The sequence below is a fragment of the Larimichthys crocea genome, chromosome XIII (assembly GCF_000972845.2).
Source record: "Larimichthys crocea isolate SSNF chromosome XIII, L_crocea_2.0, whole genome shotgun sequence".
NCBI classification, from domain to species: Eukaryota; Metazoa; Chordata; class Actinopteri; family Sciaenidae; genus Larimichthys; species Larimichthys crocea.
In genome coordinates, this window is record NC_040023.1 from 38,205,522 (window position 1) to 38,229,802 (window position 24,281).

Genomic DNA, 24,281 nt, shown 5'->3' on the forward strand with positions numbered 1-24,281 from the left:
AAGAATTTAATTAGCAAAAACTTGGAGGGAAAGCCCCAAGCGATGACAAGTGGAACATAACTACTGAATCACTGAGGAAAAACACCCATCCTATGGTGATTAAAATAGAGAAATTACATAGCATGTGAGGGATTTGCAGCTCTACCGTGAGTACAAAATATTATTTACATAAAATTAGACTCTGTAACTGTTATTGCCGTTCCATTTAAAGAATTCATTCACTTTCAGCACTGCTCCTGTATAATTAAATGTAATATTCACTGCCTGCATGAGTGGCTCTTATGAACTATAAAGAACAGTGACTGGATTAGGGCTGATTGGACATGCACGTGTTACTTACTTGCTCTTTCCTTTGTAAACTGTGGCATATGAACCCTCTCCCAGTTTCTCCAGCTTTTCATAGGAATCTGCCTTTCCAAACTTGGGGCTTGTAGGCTACGGGAAAAAGAAAGAGACATAAGAAAAAGATATAAAAAGGTAATATAAAAAGGATAAATTGAATTCAGTAACCCAGAAAATAAACCTCTTGGGAGGATTCAACAGAAGACATTACAGTTCTATGAGAGATATTAAAATCTGGAGGCTCCCCCAATGCTTCATCTGGGAGGTGTAATGTCAGCGAGGGGGAGGAGAGATTTCACACAGTATTCATGTAAGAACTCGGAAGATTACTTTCATCGTCGGCTCATAACTTTTAGACACTTCATTGTCATCGCTTCACAGAGACAGAGCAGGAGATGAAGCCCTGAAATGAATGTGTTCTTACCCAATGGGATAAAAAGAGGAAACTAGAGCTTAACTTTAAAACTCACTGGATGCTGTAGAGGGAAGTGACTGCACTGATCACCAACTATCACCACAGTGGTTGGTTTGGTTAAAGTGAACTATGGTGTGTTTGCCAGGTTAGTGCGATGCATTAGGAAGGGACAAACAACCGAACTGAGGCCTGAAAATTAGATTTTTTTGTTTGTGGTGTGAAAGCAAACAGACCAACTACAGTGTTTTAAATGTGCGATGATTTCTAAAGCTGAACTACTGTTTGGGAAGTGATCCACATAGGCCGCGTGCTGTAAATTTATGCAAATCATTTGGTAGCCATGGTAACGTGTCAGCACGTGTGTACAGGGATTTTCTCTGATCAGACAGTCAGAAACAGTTCAAACTGCAATCTGCTGAGCCTGTATCATCCTCTGTGTACTTTGGCAGTTCATTAATTCCATTAAGAAGTGTGTGTGATCCCACAGGTACACGCCCACATAATACTCCAATGCAACACCTGTTTTTCATCCTTCTACCCGTTACCTACCTTATCTACCTCGTCTTAACGTGCATATGATCTGCCGTCTAATGACATTAATAATGCATATGTATGCACTCATAATAAATTATTTCTTCATGAGCTCTTTATAACTTCACAGCAGATAAATACAGACATAAGAAGCAACCTCCTGTCAATCACCATAATCTCAATCTGCCACATGGGATAACATCAATAAAACTGTCCAGTCAGTCTGTGTAATTCATGTTTATAGCTCCTAATTTGTTCATAAAAATCTAGTGTGAACCAAGGAGCAACGTCCATGGCTGGGAAATGAAGCCAATGCAGAAGTGCCAGAAACTGTGACCACAAGTGACCACATGAGGCTGTACAGTACACAGAACATTTCAACCTCCATAGGTCTTCACGTTAAAATGTCCACCTTCACAGCAGAAATAAACATGTTTACAGCCTGGTAGAAAAAACAGTTTTGGTCTCTGTAGCTAATTTCCCCGTTCATGACGACTGTACTGAGGGTGAATTTATATACAACCAATGATCCACGTCTTTGCTAACAATGTCTAATTTTTCCCCCTTTGGTCCGGACCAAAGTGTGATAACAATTACATGATAACCACCATTCTGTTGCCCAGTAGTGGTGGAAACAATCAGGTAACCACGTCAGTGTAAACAGTTATCATCTTGCATCTTGTGTATTATCTACATGCTAACTGTGTGCAGTATGAACTATATGCTGACTGTCATTGTAGCACTGAATCATGTATTTTGTTGTCTTAAAAGTAAAGTGATGTGTATTTTATAGCCTATGTTTGTGTCAGCAGTGAACCTCAATGAGGACGTTACGTCCACTTTAGTTCATATGACTGGACTCAAAATTAACCCTTCAGGACTGTTCCACATTTTTTGCAAGACAATGGCACAGCTCTTGTGTTCATTTAGATATTATGAATTCATTTATCAGAAAGCAAGAAGAAGGTTGCAGAAACGGAAGTTGGTTTTCAAACATCACACACACACACACACACACACACACACAGACACAGAGTGCTGAGGTTCACTGCTTTGTGTCTCCTGCATCCCCTGCAGCTCTAATAAGCTCAGCCTTTCTGAGGGCTCCTCGAAACAAATTAGACTTCCTCCTGGGATCAAGCAGGAAGTGTAACTCTATCTGTGAAACAACTCAGCTGGACAGTAACATAGTCCTCTCCCAGTCTTTTTTTCTGTCTACAACATTCTGCACCCACCGTTTCACACCTGCTCCACATCATCTTTACTTAGAATTTATGAAGATTTCAAAAAAAGTGAAAGTCAAGAAATGATTACTGCTTACCACCAAATGTCTCTCATCAAACATGAAGCATAAATCACACTAAAACAGTAAACCACAGCTGACATGTTGTTCCTGACAGCCCATATACACCCAGTACACTTACTGTAGACATCAGCCGAGCAGCTGGTGCTTATCAGCTAATATGCTAATGCATGACTTTGAGTGTTGTGCTGGCGGATCCCACACACTGTCAGTGAAGACACCTCTGATCAAAAACAGGACACAATAACAACTCCTCCTGCTCATACACTGCAGTGAAGTTCATCTTATCAATAGCTGCAGATTCATAAATGTAGGCTATACTTATTAACCATCAACTCCTCACCATCAGTTATCAAAAAAGGGAAACAGGGATGTTTTACTGTACATTTCTTTTATACATACAAAACTATAATAAATACAGTGTGCACTTTCAGAAGAGCAACATCAAGTTGTGATTAGTTTGGATCTTCAGGTGAGAATCAAAACATGAGAAATGATTGTATAGTAAGTACCGTATATTAATTAATACTCTATGGGCTGAGCAGAAAAAAATGATGATAAATTCAAAACAACAACAAACAGACTGAAACAGTCCTTATTAAACAAACATGAAGAAAGGACATGTTTAATGGCCGTGTATCGCCTACATAAAAGCTGATCCATTAGTGACTGTGGAAAACATAAACACTCAGCGTCTGTCAGCGACTGAAGACATATTTTCTTCTGCTGTATCTCAGTGACATGTTTCAGAAGCATCCTGTCTGAATGCTGCTGTTGAAAAGCACTCAAAGATGTGCCTTGAATAACTTGTCTAACATTTGAAATCATTTGAATGTAAATCTACATACTACTACTTCAGACTCAGTAGAGGAGGTAAAACCCAATGAGGGCATTCCTGCATTTCTTGTGTTGCCCCTCATGGATATGAGGTTAGTCGCAATTTAGCTAAATCAGGTATCAAATCTACCAATCATGTCAGATTTTTTAAAATTCCTCTTTGGTTCAGCTTGGAAGTTATTAAAGTTATAAATAATAAAAACTTCAGTCATCACTTTATTGACTAAGACAGTAAAAACTGTTTTGAGTGGTGAACAATCTGAAAACCAGGTGAGCATCATAAGATATAAAATGTTCAAAGGTATCCAACACAGCTGTATCTATCTTTATTGTTAAACTACTTTGTTCAAACACTGGATTCCCTCATGCTTAAATCATGTGTGACATGTTTATCTGAGAGATTCCTGAAACTGACACGACACAATCATTTGTCTTGAAAAGATCCACCACACTGCTGCTCTGAAATACGATAAGAACAGACATTTCACTTATGAAGCAAAGTTTTCTCTGGTTTAGACTTTTATTAAGGATTATTTTCATTATCAATTTAGCCACCAATCATTTTCAGGATTCATCAATGTTTGGTTCATAAAATTACTCACTAACCTGACGACGTACACACCTATATTAAGAGGTACACACCCATATTAACGAGGCGGCCTAATAGCCTCATAACACACAGAATATTCATTAAAGAAAGCTGAAATTGTAAATTCAGATGTTTCACTTTATTAAAGTTGACAGTGTGATGTGATGTTCATTGATTGATTAAATAAGAAGCCTGCTATCTAAAACTGGTCATTGGTCTTTGACAATAAAACAAATTCCTTGTATGTGTACACATACCTGACCAATAAAAGTGTTTCTGATTCTGAACTTGGCCAACTGACCTGAGTGCAGCTTTGATTAAGTGTCTATTAATTAAAACCCATTAACTTCATTTACAGGACATGTCTGATGGTCAAAGAGGAGGTCACAATCTCGTTTTTCAGTCCAAAGGGTTGTGTGAAATCTGAGCGAGTCAGGCTCTCTAAACAAAAGAACCATGAAAGGGGCAATTTACACATTTTCATAATCATGGCTGAAACAATTCATTAGTGTCTCGCAGCGTTGCTGGCAGGCAATCAGTCAAGCCTCATATCACACTTATTAAATCGGATTTGTGAGCACATTCATTAGGTATTTCACATTTGGAGCTAAATTAAAAAAGGAAGCACATATGTATGAAACCTGAAAATCTCATTTGCATGATTAAGAAAATTGTGTTGTTTGTAAACAGCCTTCAATTAGCCGTGTGAAGGAATACAGGCTGCTAAATCTGTTTCAAATGGAGAAAAGAAAAAGAGCTTGGCTGCCTAACAAACCGAATCACCTGAGAAACACAAAGGTAACGTGTGTTTTGACAGCTTTTGAAAAGGCAGAACTATTTCTACATGTCCATGTCCATGTGTGAGGATGAGAAATGTTTAAAAGCATTTGGTGATTCCCACATTTTAACCGGCTTCGAGTGATTTCCACTGTGGTTAGCCATTCTCACACAACTACTCATCAACATCAATAAACAATGTCACTTACTGTAAGAGCAACTTAAGCCAGATAACTGTATTTGTTTATTTGCATGTGCCATCAGTTAGTCTTAGTGCGCATGGGTGCAAAAAAAAGGTTTAGTTAACTGGTTCGCTCTGAAGTCAACGGAGGCTTGGATCGATAGAAGTTCTTGACCGTCGTTGTTGTCTTTTTTCACATGAAGGAATTTTTCCAACATTACAAGTTCTTAATTTCTATATAAATCATCCTTCAAGATAACCTTCATCTCTCTTCGTGATTGTAGTGAGTTTTTCGCAAGAGGATTGAGTTATGTTCATTGACACGAGTCAAAAATAAGATTATTCAATTGACTAAGTGGCCAATTGGTGCTTGGGCCTTTGGTACACTTACTATGTTGCTGCCATAATATGGATAAAAGAAACTATTGTTCATGAGCTTGACCAGGTTACTTTCTATTATTACTGCACGCTCACACCAATAAGTCACACCTGATTGGCACGAAGGAATGGCAGGAGACATAAGCCAGGTTTCCTTCCAAATGTAACGGGAAATTTTAATCGAATCTGAAGAAATCCGCCAAAGAAAATGTAAATGAACGCACTGCTTTTGTCAGCGCATCAACTTTTCCTCCCAGGCAGCATTATTTCAACTTTTTGTTCCAGTGCTGTGTTTTCCGCTCACTTCATACACACATTAAAAAGGGGAAAAGGTGGATGAGAATGCACATACTGTACATTCATGTGCAGACACCTGGATCGCTTGAAGCAGAATTCAATCCGATGGAATACCGACGAGCAAAAGAAGTGAGCGTGTCTATGAGAGCAGGAGTGGGATTGACCTGTTTTCATGAAAATATGATTTGTTTGTATCCAGCCTGTAGCCTGTGTCTTGTCATTACAAGCAGCAACCAGTGTTTTTTTTTTTTTACTTTTTGCCCTGGATCTTGCCTCTCAGGCAGACTGGCTTAACAATATGATTGGCAATAGCCTACAGCAAGATCTGCAGCCAATACAAGACTAAAAACACAATGCCTTTATCTGCATGCTTTTCAAAAGAATCTATTTTTATTGATGAGTGTATTTATAAAGATGCTACAAGTAAATAATTAATCAAAGATCAATTAAAGGCAAGACAAGAAAGAAAATCAGTAACAATGTGATATCATCTGCATCATAAATAATGCAAATAAATATGTTTACTAGAGTACTGAAACAGTATTTTTAATAACATGAAATATAGTGAAAAGTAAAGTTAATTAATTTATACTGTAGGCACAGTTATTGATTTTCAACCCAGTCTCTCTGTGAGTCAGGCCAGTTTTTATTTTTCATTCCAAACTTGAGAGTTTAAAAAGTCCCAGGAATATAAACACTAATAATGAGCTAAAACACAAAATTTACCACCTCTACCCCCATCCTATGAAAGAACTCCAAGCTGTGTTTCCATGGCAATGCTGGCACTACTGTTGACTGCTTTCTCACCCACTGTTTATCAACTCAAACAGGGGTGACTGCCTACCAAGCATCATCAGCACCATTGCTGATGGAGGCTCTCTCTGCTGTCTTTCTCCTGCATTTTTATTATTTTCTCGTTACTTTTTGGGGAGTCACATGCTGTGGCTATTTCTTGGCTAACGGCCAGGCGCTGTGACTCTGTGCTGCTTCCAAGAGTCTTATTGTCAAAGTGCTGTCATTGTGCCTGTATGGAGACATGTATTAAGACCTGTGCTCGCTGACCTAATCTGACAAGCAGCATGACAGCTCATTGTTTGTCAAGAAAGAGAAGAAAAACACAAAATTCACAGACCCGGGCTAGCTGTTTCCACCTGCTGCCAGTCTTTATGCTAAGCTACACCAATTATCTTCTCCAGCTCTGTGGAGACATGAGCTTTAAAGAGCTTGGACTTTAATGTCACCATCATGAGGCAAGCTGATGAAAGGTGCACAAAACAGCAACTGACTCTGTAATGTCCAACTCACAGAAACGTCCATGCATAACATTAGCCAGCATAAGTGGAAGATTATCTTCAAAGGTTACAAAGACATACTTCCATTGATGATGATTTAGGTCTTAAAACAGTTAAAGGTTAGACTGGCTAATTGATGACTAGTCTATGTGGAATATGAGCTTTTAATGGACCTAAGCTGTTACACAGTTATGCACTCAGCCCCTGGTGATGCAAGCACCGGCCAATCAGAGGCAAGAGACTCATTTTAGCTACAAGACATCTAATTATTCTTATTTTTATTCTCTTTTTTATGAAACTTTGTAACAAGGACTTGCTACTGTGTCTTCACCATCAGGTGTAGGCAGTAGGGAATTTGAGAGGGGATGAGGGTGGATTCCATCCCCCTTGTTAGCCTGCTATCCTTCCTCTCAGACCCCTTGTAGCAGAGAGATAGTGCACGGGCAGAGGGGTTGAGTTGAATAAGTTAGTCTTCCTGACTCATTGGTCCTTTATCTAACTGACATCAGAATCTATGGCCCTGACCACGGCTCTGAAATATGTGAAATCAGCCAACCATGGACTGATAAATCCACGGTGCTGTCCATGATGCTGAAGTTTTTTTTTGTTTTTTTTTCTTGTATCAATGATATTATCTAAGATATGCAATAAATTCTCAATTCTATACTATAGTTAAACAATTGACATTGTACTGAATATCAGCATGAAATTAGCACAGTTGTGCTTAGGGGTGTACCAAAACATCGATACTAAGATATATCGTGATATTTCATCTTGCGAGATGTTATCGATACACTGGTGCCAAATATCTATATTTAAACAATAAACATACAGCTGTTCTAAACAGATTCTCTCACAAAAACCTGCTACAAAAAAAATATGGTGCATAGCATAAATGAGAGTGGGTGGAGTTGACTGTGGTGGAGAAGAAGAAGAAAGAGAAAAAAGAAAGGAAGAAGGGAATGGGTCAAGGCGGAGTATTAGCAAACAGCAGAGAAAAACACATGAAAGATGCAATGTCGAATTTCAGTTTTAAAGTCTGGGCCCACTTTGGCTTTTACTATACTGACAATGGAACGACACTTGATAAAGAGTTCGCAATCTGCAAGAATGTCTCACGAAGGTCAATTACTCGGGCAACACAATGAACATGCAAAGCCACCTGGTCCGTCATCATCCTGATCTTGCCATGTAGGAGAGGACGGCTAACGACGTTAATGCTAACACTTTTGTAAGCCAGCCTATAGAGTGCAGTATGCACTTTTTTTGTCGTTCGTGTGAAATTGATTGACAGTGTTTTGTAATTCATGTGGAATAGATTCAGTGCAGTTAATACATTTTGTATTTCCTCAGTGACACAGATATCGTGATGTATCGTGGATGAAATTTCTCACAATAGATCGATTATTGCAGAAACGCTGTATCGTGAAATTATCGTTATCGTGGGCAAAATATCGTGATAGTATCGTATCGCGAGGTACCAGGTGATACCCAGCCCTTGTGCTGATATCCAGTATAACAGCACGGCAAGTGTGATATTGCTTTTATACAACAGTTCTATGTGCGATCTAAGTGCTATTTATTAACTGACAGAAATAAGTGACTACAGATGATAGCTTGTTTGTTTATTTAATCATTTCTTTCTCTCCACCAACACAAACAGTTCTACAACTGCACTGGGACTGCACGGTTGCCAAGCAAGACATTTCAATAACAACACTTCCAGAACACTTCTACTGCTACTTTGTGTAGATCTACATTACCACAGGCTTACTGCTAAGTGTCCTGTATGCAACCAGTGAAATAAGAGTGTTTTGACAGATGCTAGTAAAAATTAGGTAGAAATTAGAGCACCCCTATAGAAAGTTGGTGCGCTCTCATCCTAACCAACAAAAAGACTGTCGACATATGACATCCTTTATCTTGTGTTCCTAGAGTTAGGTGTGTTTATGGTCACATTCAAATGTCATATATGTGAAAGATATTTTGGTGACATATAGCCTTTGCATATGGGGCGGCTACTCTACCGCCCCAACGCTACAGAAACTTTTAACAATGATAAGGTTGTCTGCCGTTGACTGCTGTTAGTTACTGGTTGATTAATGGTTGTATTGATTACTAACGGTGGCTGATTAGCTAATAGTATTCAGTTTCTAACAACAGATAAAGTAAATGGTTGCCTGTTGAGTGTGCTTTTAAACTACTTGCAGAAATGTTCTTCTTTGTGGTGTAAAGTTTGATGATGACTGTTAATGTAACATTAATGTAATTGTTAAAACATCTGTCAAGCAAAGTGATACATGTAGATCAAAGTTCCAGTGCTGTTATACTCTATATCAGATCTCATGGAACACCTCTTGTCCAATCAAATTACTCGGTCAGAACTAGCTGTTGTATAATGTAGCATATATCAATATATCACACTGGCTTCTTCAGTCTGTTACAGGTGTACTTACAGAACTAGGGCTGGAGTGCCGGCGCAGTTTGGGTGACTCCTTGCCGGCAGATGAGCTCTTGGCGTTGATGCAGGCATTGTTCTCAGAGTGGACCCTCTTCACCTGGCTTGCGGGCTTCTCGAATGGGTCGAAGCCGCTCTGCGTGCGCTGCACTCTCACCTTCTTGTCCTCAGGGATGGTGTCCAGGGGCTTGATGACCGAGTCCGTTCCCTGGCAGCTGCGTGTGGACATCTTTGTGACACATATCTGAAAGTCAGAAAAGGGAAGAGGAAAAGAAGAGAAGAAAGAGGGAGAAGATAAAAGTAAGCATTAAAGCAAAAATAAAATGTAAAAAAAATATCCATCTGCGATTACCCGTGTTCAGCCAAAAAACTGACTGTGCCCCCGCCTTCCAGTTCCTGCCTGTTTTTTATCTCTCTGTCAGCCTGGGTCTCTTCCCTCCCTGTAGAGCCTTGCTGCTACCTCTCTGCTAGGATGAGAGCCTTTTTATCTCCATCTCTCTTTTCTCTGATCAAAACAGCTCCAGCCTCTGTCGGCTCTGCTGCACACACACACACACACACACACACACACACACACACACACACACACACACACACACACACACACACACACACACACCGTCGCTGCTGCTGTTCCCGTCCTGCATATTCACAATATTCTGCCTTATCTTTGACACATATCTACACATCCATACAATTGTGCAGACAAGCCACACATTGTCTCCCACATGCCCATCAGGCAGACACAGACACAGCGCACTCCCCATCCATTTTCCAACACAAAGCACCTTACCAGCTGCTCCTCCACCACGGACTGCGTATATTGGACACAAAAGACGCAGGCGGCATGACATGTTTTGCCACGGCTCCCTTCAGATTAAATATTTAGGCCTGGGCTCCCCTGCAGGAAGAACTTCTAATTACTTTAATACACGAGGAGGAGTCATCTTGCAGCTAGTTCTTTACCATGGGCCAGGTTTCAGTGGACACACCGGAGCATTTCACACTACACAGACTCCCTTCTCTGTCAGCAAACAATTACTGACGGTGTGTGTTAATGACGGTTATATGAAATTTAAATTGTGATTATTACTTATGAATTAAACCAGAGGCATGTATTTGTGTGTATTAAATGTATGGTGCTTGCTTTTTTAAGGCTGTTATGCAGTTGCTTTTTTTAATGTTGTCATTTTCTGTTGTGCCACTCTTTTACCTAATCTTGTGTGTGTGTGTGTGTTTTTAAAGATATTTTGTAGGCTGTTTGAGCTCTACTTGATAGAGACACCTGTAGAGTGTCAGGAAAGTGGGGGGAGAGAGAGAGAGGAGGATGACATGCAGCCAAGAGCTTTCATACATGGGGCACACACACTACCAGGTGAGCTACCTGGCGCCCCAACTCAGCTAGCTTTATGTAGAAAATTACCATTTTAGGTCACATTTAGTGAAATATTACATTAGCGTTATCCCTTAAATTGTTCAATAATATTCAAATATATTGATGATAATTCAAAAGAGGCACTATATTTATGGTAATAATGGAAAAATAGTTGACTGCTCTTAATTTTAGCTGATATGATAGAGTTGTAAGCTTCACAGAATGAGTCAAGAGCTGCGTCACATCTGCAAATCTGTCTGCATACATCTGTCTTTCTGTCCTAATGTAGCACATATATTTTCTACTCCAAAAATAAATAACAATTCACCTAACTTAATAATCAGATTTAAAGACTGTATATGCCTATATTGCACCTACGACATAACCCAAAGATAAATGACTTAGTTTTCCCTTTTTAAAAGTTTTTTAGACAAAGCTAGTGTGGCTTAAAAGTTTAACAATATCTATTTTTTTATTGATACATAAAAACATTAGTAATTGAGCAAGAATTAAGATGGAAGGAATACCAGAAGTAGTTTGTTTAGTAGTCTAAATAAATGAGAATGTAAAATAGGCCAGGAAATATACGAAAGAAACACACAAATGAGGCAGCAGCACTGTCATAAGTCATAAGAGTCCCATCCAGTACATTCTTATTGACAGCTGAAACAAAAACAAATGTCGTCATTTAGGATCACACGACAAGGCATCAATACTTGATGAGTGTGTCTGGGAAGGATGTGTTCAACAAGGCTTAAGTTCCAAACACTCCACATCAGAGATCCACCAGAGAGTCAGAGTGACAGGACAGAAGGACAGAAAGGTCAAAGTTTAACTTCCTGATGAAGTTAAATACATACATGTGAATGCATCAGCTATACTGAACCAACTACACTGCATGACGAGCACTTAACCTTTGATCAATTCAATACATTTATTGGTAATACGTCTGTATCTTACTTCCAAGTAGTTTTTTTTACGTATTTTTACTTGTAATAGAGTATTATTTTGTAGACTATATAGTATTATACCATTGTTATCTTTACTTATGTAAATGATCTGAACAGTCTGTTCCACGACTGCACATCGCATGGCAGACACCTGTAAATGATCTAACTTAGCCTCATGGACATCCAGTACACAAGTGTGTGTTAGGTTTCCTAGAAAGTGCAAAAGTATCCATTATAGTCATGCTCATTGGTAAACTGCTACACTACAACTGCAAACAGAAACGTTCTATTGCTTCTGGTATGAATGTATTCATTCAGGTTTATTCATTCACTCATTCATTCATTCATTCACTCATTCATTCATTCATTCATTCATTCACTCATTCAGGTGTTTTGTAAAAGACAGTAACAGCTTGTTTTGGTCTCGTGTTGTGAGGTTCTTCTTCATTAGCAGCCTCTGTGTTCTCAGTATTGGGGAATATGATACCCCCTGTTTGCAACATTGTTTCTCTTCACCATTATAAGACACACTGTTGCTAGTTTGTGTATTCGCACAGGACACCATTCCCAATATATTCACTGCCATAATAAAGCAATCTATGTACATGAATCAGAATTCATGTCCTTGACCTTAAATTACTGCATATCACAACATCTACTGGCTGACACAAATCATTGGAGATGAATCCTTGACATTGGTGATCGTTTGACTTTTTCCTTTGTGGTTTTAAATAAAATGTCTATGTGTCATTAGCATAACACCCAAATAATCCCATAGGAGTAGCAATCCTTTGTCTTGTATGAGTCATATAATAGCAGGCCAAGGAACAGTTGGAGATCCCCTAAGAGGAGCTGGAAGATCCCAGAGGAGGAAAAGATTATAGTTGGTGTACGGCTGGATTCCAGTTGTCACTTCCATTCCTGGTTGCAAGTTGGTAAAATACCCAGATTTGTTCAACTCTGAGGAAAGTGAATTCATAATAGAATCTTAGAGTCTATTGTACTCATATGCATTTTGTGAACTTCCCTAATTACTAAGGTTTAAATGACCAACAATGACCATCAAACCACTTGCCAACCTCTTTTATAGTGTAAATGCTAATGCAACCTGGATCACAATGAAGGATCGTCTACTCAACTGATGTCCTATAAGTTCTGCCTGGTTTCCACATGGTTTGATTGCAATGAAAATGTAAAATACATATTTGCGCTAAATATTTTCCAATATTACCTCATTGCAACTGCAATACACTCAGCCCATGTAGTAATACCCTTTATAAAATCATGTCTGTTTTTAATACAGGGACTCCTGAGACATTGAAGATCACAGGTATGTAATGTTGGTTTGTGGCCTTGGCCCTTGCATGCAGAGACTCATCTGGATTCTCTGAATCTTTTAATGGTATTACAGATTATAGATGGTGTAATCTCTAAATTCATTGCATTTGTGTGTTAAGAAACATTGTCCTTTAACTGTTTGACTACTATGCCAGAACAGTTTTTCATAAAGTGGCGAATGTTGCAGCATCCTTGCTTGTTAATGATTATTCAGCAACTTTTTTTGGAATTGAGGTCATAAGAGGTTTGAAAGGATTTGGAACTGGATTCAAGTTCAATAAAATGCTATCGAACCCCATCCCTAATCGGCTACTTTGTTGTTTTGTTTCTCCCATGACCCTGACCTGGACACGCAACTTGAAATGGAAGGAAGGAATCGATGGATAGATAGCTGGCAGGCTGGATGGATCCACTGTAAGCTCAATACCGAATCCACACAAAACATGTGGAAGTAAACAGTTTAAAATTAGAAGCCTACAACATCTGTTTGCTGTCAGCGGTGCCATTAGACTTACAGGAACATGTGGGCTCATATCACTTCCGAAACAACTGAGATGAAAAATGAGCAGTGTGGATCCAAAACTCATGGAGCTGTTGAGCATTGCTGCATTCTGCAGTTACAAGCCAACACTGAAAACGTCACAGGTATCAGGCAACAAGGTCAGGCATTTAGCAGTTCAGACATGCCAAAAATCCATGGGCTAACTAGTATCATGGTATAATCAGTATACCTTGAACCTTACCCGGTTATTTGATGTTTCCCAACTTCAGTTTACTTTTATTTGCTATTTCATCACCTGGAACTTACTACAACCAATGTTTCACAACACTTTGTGGACATCCCAACATTACACATGTATGATTGGGTAAAATGTCATCCTAAAACCATGGTATGAATGCACAGCCTCTTCTGGTTTCAGTCTTTTAATCAGATGTTGAAAAAACCTACAGGGATTTGCTCCCATTAGTAAGGTCTAACACCGATGCTGGGTGATAATAAGTCTCACAGTCAGTGTTCCAGTTCTTCCCAAAGGTGTTGGCTCTGCCAGTCGAGTTCTTCCACACCAAACTCACCAAGCCAGCTTTCTTTACAAAGAGCAGTGCACAAAGCCAGATTTCTTTACGAAGCTGGCATCGTGGACTGGGGTATTGTCTTGTTCAAACACAGTAGCACCAAACAGTCACAAAGGTGTTCAAAAACATTGTATCCTATAGTATTTACATTTCTCTAAAGCAACACAAGTCTCATATATCACTGTGCCATCATACTCACTCACACTGACACATTTAACAATGAGGAACAAACATTTAGAGGCAAACATTGTCTATTAATTACTGTGGAGCCATTGCTGGCTGCAATTACAATATTACATCCTGAGGCAGAGAGCAGATTATCTACTGATGATTCTCGGCCAAGACTCTCACTGCACCAGCTGATCTAGTCGATCTATACATACATAGACGCACAGACAGGATGAGAGAGCAACCTTAAGTATGATCTGAGTGCAGCCTGGAGGCATCACAAGGCCTCTTTTCTAAAACCAACCCATATGGACTCAGCTAACAGCCATTTGACATTCTGCATTAATTCTTCACTATGAGCAGGAAAACATCTGTCACCATGGATACTGACAGATGCCATGCTCATTCTGTTGTTCAGTTACTGTATAATATGTACTGCTTACTGTAAATGTTTAAACAGACCCTAAATTAGCATGAGCAAAAGTCAACTGGTGCAGTCTCCTTAAATTCATTCATATGTGTTTATAGAATTCATGTATACAAATTTATCTGGGGACAAGTTTAGCCACCAGCTAAATTTATGTGCATGAACAAAACACTGCCTTTAAAGCAGAGAAACTGAACTTGTTATGTGATTTATACATTTCCTACATTATCCAGCACAATGCTTCCTCATAGGAGTAGTGGAAACTGACAAGTTAGTAGCCGTCTCAAGTGTAGTACTGTCCATTCACACTCCACAGTAATGGATGTTAATATGGTCAATGTGGGTCCAGATTGGGATTGATCTGACTTGGTTCTGGAGTCACTTTGCATCTTTTTGTTGCATTTCCGCATTTCCTGATAATCCAATTTGACTCTATGTCAACGGATTATCTATAGATGTCACTGTTCCATCCATTTTACTTTTGTTAGTCTTCAACATTTCATGTTTTAACAGTATTGTGCATATAGTCATTCATTTCTACTTTCATATGAACTCTAAGTAGTTGTAATATTAGTTTAAATGTGCTACACTACATTTTTTTGAGAGAGCAAACACCAATAAGCTTGAAGAAATTGTGGCATAACTGTTCTTAAAGCTGCACTAATCAACATATTTATATAAACACTGGGTAGAACCTGTATGTGACTATAGAATACCACAGCAACATGTCCCCTAATATTGCCATCCCCCAATTCTGTAGGAGTGTTTTAGCATCTATTAGCTTTGTTTTGATTTTACATCCATCAGCTTTAATGTTTTGGATGACTGTCAGTGCTCTAAGCAATGATTTCCAGAACTGCAGTTTTGAGTGAGCAATATTATGTTAATATAAATGACAAACTGACAAATAAGAGTGTAAGAATTCAAAGTCAAGTGCACAGATGACAGGAAGACACACCGCGCTCATTGGTTTATATAGCAGCATGAGTATTTGGTGCTACATCTGGTTTTCACTGTTGCCAGGATCTGAACGCCACAGCCAAGACAGGAAAACCCCGCCGCGGATGCAATTACACCATATCGATTGTATTTGAAGGACAGCCTCTTTAATCACTAATACCCCGACCCCCCACTCCCACTGCCACTCTGATAAACCAGTGCACACATGCACACACATAAACAAACTGTGATAAACGGCATTGTTTTCCTATCTATAATTTATTCTGTACTGCTGCAGTGACCCCATTGGCCCCACAGGGATCGTTTAAGATTTATCTTATCTTAAGAGTTGTCATACAGTAATGGAAAAAGGTAGGCAGTAACACAGTGGGCAGGCCCAGGCTAATGCAACTATCTCCAGAGGAGTAGTTACTGATGACATTAGCTTGAAGTATGACAAGAACCATGGAGGCCATAAAAGACCAATCAGCCATAAAGCCTACTTATGTGCTCTGCTAACTCACGGCTATCAGCCATGTTAACTTGGCACCGTTCAGGGCTTACCCACTGTGTGAATGCATTTCCATTTCACTGAGACAAAGCAGAGCTATCGGCTTGCCCGGGCTCATCATCCTGAGCTCAAGATGATAGTGATACACCAGAGGACAGACTGGAAAAAAACACCTCATCCTACTCCTATCCACACTGTCTGGAGCTCACAAGCCTTTGTTTCAGTGTTCTTGAATGGCAGATGCACGTGTGTGAGTGAGTGTGTGTGTGTGTGTGTGTGTGTGTGTGTGTGTGTGTGTGTGTGTGTGTGTGTGTGTGTGTGTGTGTGTGTGTGTGTGTGTGTGTGTGTGTGTGTGTGTGTGTGCTCTAAATATAGCTGGTGCCTCCTAAAACACAGCAGCTTTTTGTAATATGCCTTGGTCACTGCCGGCTGACAGAGATTTAAACTGGAGATGGGTGAACAGAAAAGAATGACAAAGTGACACAATAATGACTCACAGTTTAGCAGAAGAAGATTTGATAGAGGGCTAAGCTGACATGTCAGCATGGTGACATTTCGGTTTGAGTCATATCGAGTCCATCTCTGCCCACTTATATGTTCAAGGTGAGGTTAACGTGACAGACACAGGCAGCCATTAACTTCATTTCATAGTAAGTTTTAATCGAGGCCAAGTAGTACTAATGGGTTTTTCAGCAGAAGAGGAGGCACTGTACCAAATACAGCTGACACAATATTTACCTATGTACACACAAAGACAGCATTAGCATTTATAGTCACATTTCTGACCGATGTTCACATCATTTTACCTCTCATTTGATCTGCACCACTCCTGAATTAAATATATGACTCTCACTATGTTCACCAGATGGTCTCTAACTTTAACTGTCTATCTGCTGCTGGACAGCAGTGATGGGAGCAGTGACAGTGAACCAATATTAATGTTGTAGGCTGGAAAACCAAAACAATTGGCTAAAAGACACTAAAACACTCTAAAGTTGAGGGGAACTGCACGTTCCCTGTAAGCATTGTGTAGACTAAGTGGCTAGCACTAACGCTAATTCAAACCTCAGCCATGGCCATATGGAGCAGCTAGAAAAACCCTTCAGATGAACTCATTCCTGTACGTTGTCTTTTGGAGTTACAGAAGCTAATAACCACGACTGACTATGATGAGAAGTTTTGTCTCCTCACCAATATACATGAATATGATTTATTAATCTGTCTGACTTTTAATATATTTCAGGAGTTATTTTGTGATGGAACAATTTTCTTTTTGGCACACACCAACCTAGTTTCCCATATCCTTGAGTTCTGTTGGCCTCCTGTCAAAGCCAATGTGACTTTTCACTGCAGCTCACTCTCATTAAGTAAAGCAGCAAAATAAAATATGTTAATGCATTTTGGTTTCTTTGCTGCTTCATCATTTTTTGAACAGCAGCCTTAAGACAGTGTGGATGAGAGTCCATATTATTATATGTGGTGAAACGAAACATCCAAACAGCCAACTGATGCCCCAGATAATGGCTCTTTAATGTAGAATGGAACACCTGCATCACCACTGCACAAAAGTGAACACATCCCGATGAGGATGATGATGATTAATTAATGGGAATAAATCTAGAATTTACAAAATTGTAGGTCGGCCCTATACAGGGAACTTAAAAACATATTTTAGCATAAACAACCAGATTTCATGCAAGTACACTTGAACATCTGCTAATCCTCAATCACATGCACATGGCACACTGCTTACTGCAGGGCTATTGAAATTCCCATTAATTTTCATAGTTACCATAGAGTTTTCAATTTGGAATATTTCAAAAATTCCCTAGCTTAACTTCCCTATGGAAAGTTTCCATCGGCCCTTTTCAGCCCTGGTCGACTTACAGTACATGACATTAACAGGACACACTATAGAAAAACAACAAACCTTGAGCCTAATGCATGCTGCCACTTTGTCAGTCACTTTTGCAGATCAGGTTTTGGCTGTAACATCTCTTAATCAAGCAAACACTCCTCAAAACAAAAGTATAGTCCTTTTTAACCCTCTAGGTTGACACAGAATTCTGTAATGTTGCAGCAGTTCACTAAGAACTGACACTCAAAATGAGTTGATCTCAAAAACAGAAAGAAATTGACGTTAATTGTTTTGATTTTAAAAAACACAACTTCCTCCTTACTTTGATACCAAATATGGCATATGTGGCATTTGTAGTTTATTTTAACCGAGTTTGGTTTGACACACAAAACGGCACGAAGGCTGCAGCTTTGCAATTGGCATTAGCATTCAGCAGTAGATACAATTAGAGTGGTGCTCTTCTATTTAGGTTACGGTCTCTATTGACATCCACTCCATTCCCTTAAAAAGCTTATACATAGATGCTATATATCAGGGGTCATCAACTACATTTGTCCAAGGGCCAATTTGTCTCAGCAGACACTATCACACTGAACTAATCACAGTGAACTGATTGACATCCAGGCCACTGGTGCTCTCCGTGGTGCTGAAAGCTTGAGCACCTTTTGGGTGGCTTGTCCCCAAATAGTATGACACACTGAAGACATTGGCCATGTATGTGCTCACCATGTTCGGATCAACATACGCCTGTGAAGCTGTGAAAAATTAACTAGGACTGCAGGCGCATAAGGCAGACATGAGGCCTGATGTTAAAAAGATAGTGTCAGAGGGGAAATGTCACTTCTCCCATGAACCAGACGTGAGTATTTCAGTCTTGTGATTTTCTTGGTTTTACCTCATATTTATTTGTTGGATTAATTTGATCTTTTCTTTGATCATTTCTCATAACTGATGGCCTGATGCTTTTATTTGTTGTTTGTATCTATTTGCTGATGTGCAAAGCTTGCACTTACAGTGCTCTTCTCTGTTATGTTGACAGTTGTTATTGAGACACTGCAATAGTGTGCTATTGTGTGGGGAAACGAAGCCCAAGAAAGGACAATTCTGACAGACGTGAAACAATAAAAGAGCAACACGTTTATCGTCCTTTTTGATTGGAAACGGGCTTTGGCACAAGCTACTTTTCAGAGGGCGTTTGTTTCAGTTCACTTAAAGAAAAATGTAGAAACATACTTTGTCCTCTTCACTAGACTATTCCTGAATCCACTATTATTCTGGGGGCCAATGGAAAGCTCTGGCGGGCCGGATGTGGCCCACGGGCCACCAGTTGAGATATACGATATCTTGATTTTAGATTTAAAAGTTTTCTTTTAGAAAAATGTGACATGGAACCACTCTGTATCTCTAACTGCAAAGAAGCTTCACAGTTCAAACTCAGTGATAGCCAGCCGGCCTCTTCTCCCAGAGTGAGGGAAGTTTCTGAGGTCCAGCAGACTTCTTGGAGGAGGAAACGTTCTGTCCAGTTAATGACTCAGCCAGGCCTTTTACCTCCTGATTAGTACAGCTGGCCATGGTCTTTGATAGGATTGTAGAGAATAGAAAGCACCAACATATAAATGACTAAATTGGCCAGCTTCCGAGCAGTTATGGCTTCAGGAGAGCGCACAGTCACTCGGGAGAGTGGCTGTGATGTGGCCAGCTCCTTACCTCAGCCTCCACCCCACCAACTTGTCTCCTTTCCAGCCCTGGCAGCCTCTACCCTCGTTCATCTTCAAAAACACTGTCATATAAGGCTGTGAAACCTGAGCCAGGAGTGCAGCATTATAATGAAAATACTTCACTAACAAAGCAACTTTTCACTTTGTTACAATAAAAAAGTGCTGCTGGCAATTTTCAAATTCTTTCCTGAAGACAAGTGCAGCACAGAGGATTCATTAGAGCTGAAAAATGATAATGGTGCCGTGTTTCTTATACACAAATAGGATATTATTCATTCATGGTTCATTTATTGATGTTAGGTACCTATTTTGTAATAATCATGAACTTATAAGTGTATAACAATAAATGTAAACATATATGATTAATGGTGCAGTCTAGTGGTTCAGTATTGCTGTTCTATAAGGTTGGGAGACTCCCAGGAGACAAATTACAGAAATAATGATCGATGATTTTTTGTCTCTAATATGCATGAAGCTGGGTCATATAATGCACAATTGTGTCTTTTTTGTAAGAGCTGCACTGCATGGTAATTGTCCACATTTTTTAAATTTGTTTTCTCTGAGCTAAATCTTGTGACATCATCAGGCAGGGTGTTTTTCTCAGACTAGTCAAAGCTCCTGCAGAAGCACAGCTTTACATTACATGTTCAACTTTAAGTGTTTTCACAGTTTGAACAGTACTCCCCATGATCCCATGTATACTTTAATATAGATCAAAACATGTAGACAGAACCAAGCAGAGTATTGGACACTGTAAACTTTAGGAGATCACCTTGATGACGGCATCTCATGCCAATGTATCCAGTAGTTTGTATTAAGGAAAATATATAGTAAAGTAAAATAAAAAAACAATTAACCTCATGCTAACATAAAGGTCTTCAGACATCTCTTCTCAGAACCATGGATGTCCATGGATGTCTGTATAATATTTCATACCAATCAATCACAAAGTTGTTGATATATTTTAGTCTAGATAGACAACCAAGCCACCCATAGAGCTGTGCTGTAACCATGGATACAAATGAATACACATTTTCTAACAATTTGGATGCCCAGCCTTGTAGTTCGTATGGCGAAAATAAGTATGTCTCATGCTGAGATTTTTCAGTGTCCTTGTGAAATCAGCATAACAATCCATTGACTGGATGTGGATCTAAGGTCTAATTGGGCATTCACTGCTGACTCATTAGCAGAAGAGCCACTTGAGCAAACACCTTCATTTTGTAGGCACTTGTAATGAATCACAACATGTACCGTTTACTCCACTCTGGGGTAATACATCTGAATCAAAGCATTGTGTCTGCTGTGAGTCTGCAGGTCTTAAAATGGAGTGATGCTCTCTGTCCTGACTTCTCCTTCCAGGAGCCAGCACTGAAGCTTTGGGTTTATTTGATGCTCAAGCATTCCAATTGGTAGTAACCTCTACATGAGACAAGTAAAACATGCCTTGGAGGGTACTAAATAAAAACAAATATGATATACTGTACTGAGGAAAATAACCCTTGTCTTCAACTATTTCTTGTTTTCCTCACAAAAAAAAAAAAACAGCCTACATGCTGCTCAGTTTTCACAATGTGAATTTAGCCTGATTTTAGTGAAATTGATTGGCCTTGATAGTCTGAAACTGGACCAATCAGTCGACAATGGGTATGTCCTGATCACTGACTCCCGATCTCTTTGGACAAATCACTCTCAGCTTATAGTGATATGTGACAAGATGCCATAAGTGGATGAAAGGTTCTCTACACAAGACACTACACAAGTTGTAGCAGCCACAGGGTTTGTGTTCAACATGAACAAGGTTTAGTACTTTGTTGCCCAATAGTTCCTGGACTATGAGCAAGTACTACCCCCAGAGGAAGGACTGACACTAGAAACAGTTGCAGTGTATCTAAAACTAGTTCCTGGTTCTTTCACTTTAGATACCGGTAAGGGTCCTCAAATGGTTGCTGGGCTCCATAAAAAAGTTCCTGCAGTGCAAAATTGTGACGTAACGTCTCAAGTCAAAAAGGCCAAAAATCACTGGTTTAGAAAAAAAAACATGGCTTGATTTCATTCAAGACATTCAAACACATGAACGGCTATTGAGCTAGGTGTTCTAGTTATAGGAGTTCTTACAAAAAAAAAATCGAAATACTTCCAGAAAACCAGTGTTTTCCAGGTTGATGATGGGGTACAGTGTTCAGCGAGTCAGTGAAAGCCTCCAGATGTTTAAAAGAAAGTGCTTATTACATTGTAAAACAGCAATTTAAAGCCTATTTCCAATGGCAGAATGCAACTTTCCAAAACAGACTGTCCAACGATCACACCCCTGGTTTAAACAGAAATTGGCCCTCTGTGCGGAAAGTAAGCAGAGTTTGGTCTTCTGCAACAACCCTTTCAACACAACACCACCTCGCCAGGAGAGACTCCAGATCTAGTTGGGAGGTCAGTAGGCTCATTGCCACTGGATCAAGGATACAAACCTATGCAAAAGAGACCGTGGGAAGCAGCCAAGAGGAGACTATGATGGTAGAGTTTTACCTTTTGGAGCAGGTATTAACACTCGTTTTTAGTCATAGTCAGACTATACTTTGTACAACCTAGTTAGTTTGAAGCATAGTGAGCCCCTGAGGCTGAGAACTGTCACTTCTATCATCTATTATAAAGACTACTTGACATGTAGGCTCTGTCCCACTCAAAGTCTTATGGAGCTTTGCCAGGCCAGAAGCGAAAACCGTGGGCAGACGTTGCAAGGGAATAGATTTGATAGCAACAAAACAGGATACTATACCTGTAAGAATGAATGAAAGTCAGACAGTAAGTGGTCTGAACACAGAGGAAGACAGGCTTTGCTTACAGTTATTTCTTGCATACTGAACAAAGCTTTACATTTGAAAGTCTGCCAAAAAAGATCCTTAGTTGCTTCGTAGTGAAGAGGACTCTACTCTAGATCTGGCTGTGTATCCTGACAACACTTATCCTCTCTCAAACACGACACCCTGATACTCCTCTCCTCCAGTTTCAGCCCTCCTTACTTATTCTCTCTCTCCCTCTCTCCCTCTCCCCCTCTTGCTCTTTCCTGACAGCCTGGCCTGCTGTCTTCCCAAGGAGCTGCATATGGCCCTGCAGAAAGCCTTACTACGCGTCCACAAGACACTGCCACAGATGGTAAATGGCCTGTCCCTGTCTCTCTTCCTCGTCCTCCCCACAGTGCCCACATTCCATCCCTCTGGGCTCGGAAAAGATGAGCGTGTTGCAGATTTGCCTGAAGTGGGACGACATATTGTAGAGTGAGCAGAAAAATGCTGCAGAAGAGCATCCCGTCCATTAGACCAGTAAACATCAGCACCCATTTTCACCACCACAACGGAAATGCTACCTATTAGCACGGAGGGGATTGGTGGTAGTGGTTGGTGGAGGTGGAGGGAGATGAGATGGGGGGGGGGGAGGGGGGGGGGGGGGGGGGGGGTTGACAGTGCTGACGTTGTTTCAGGCATAAAGCAACACTGAGACTTTGTTGCAAAAACTGCAGATAAAGCTAAACAGACACACACACACACACATATACACACACAGCTGTCTCCCTTTTCCTGCTACTTCCTTCCTATCCTGACAAGTCCCTGTCACATCCTTACCATTGAGACTCAGGTGGGTCATCCACTTTCATGCTAGCACGAGAGCTCATCATCATCATCATCATCATCATCATCCCCCCCAACCTCCCAGGAAAAACCCCACACCACACACACTCGTGCACACAACATTCATGCACGCATCTACAGTCCACATCTGCCCTGCAAATGCACATATGCTAACATGCCTGGACATCTGCACATCGCCTCGTACAGTATTACATGTGTGTGAGTGTGCTCTGTCTGGGGAATACTATTCACGCTCAACCTCACACACACACACACACACACACATTAACAGAAGCGATGTATTCGAAACAAGGGAAGAAGGGGATGGGGGGGGGGGGGGGTAATGACAATGGATGCAAGACAAAATGAGCCCTGATCTCAGTCTTCTTCTTACCTTCCAGGAGGAAACAGCTCACCTGGATGCCTCTGAAGAGCAGACAGAACGCATTCAGGCCAATCTCTCTCCCTGCAAACCAGCTCAAAACATCAACCCTCCCTCCCTCTCTCTCTTTCACTCTCTCTCTTCCGCTCCCTTCGCAAGCTGGAAATGATGAGATTGTACTATGAGCAGAGGGGGGAGTGAAATCTGAAGCGGCGGAGGGTATTAGCTGGCCAACAGCCCTGAGAGACGGTGAGCTCGCGTCTCATGAGGGACAAGGGGGGGAGGGAGTTGGGGTTGCGGGGTGGGGTGCGGGTGTGGGGTTGGAATGGGTGCGATGCAGCAGATGGGAGAGGAGAAAAAAAGTCTGCCTGTGCCGGGCATCCTGAAACCCTAGAGGACCCCCCGCTCAGCTGAGATGGTACAGCCCAGAGGAGTTTAAGGAAGCAAACGGTGTCTGTAGCAGCAGCAGCTAGCAGCTGAGGCTACAGTGATGCAGCCACGACGTTAATGAATCTGAG

At 40.4% G+C, this 24,281-nt stretch overlaps 1 protein-coding gene across 3 annotated transcripts in view; it reads right to left on the reverse strand.

Annotated features, from left to right (window-relative positions):
• Positions 1-24,281, reverse strand: part of cdk14 (cyclin dependent kinase 14) — a 194,931-nt gene that overhangs the window by 127,273 nt on the left and 43,377 nt on the right. The window contains exons 1-3 of one of the 3 annotated variants that reach the window (XM_019279271.2): positions 23,798-23,924; positions 9,399-9,644; positions 341-435 (exon numbers count right to left, since the gene is read on the reverse strand). In XM_019279271.2, the coding sequence (XP_019134816.1) occupies positions 341-435; positions 9,399-9,629 (326 nt within the window). In that variant the 5' untranslated portion in view covers positions 9,630-9,644; positions 23,798-23,924. Of the gene's footprint in view, positions 1-340; positions 436-9,398; positions 9,645-23,775; positions 23,925-24,281 lie in introns of those variants that run through there. The other 2 variants (XM_010739115.3, XM_019279270.2) reach the window with 2 other exon arrangements.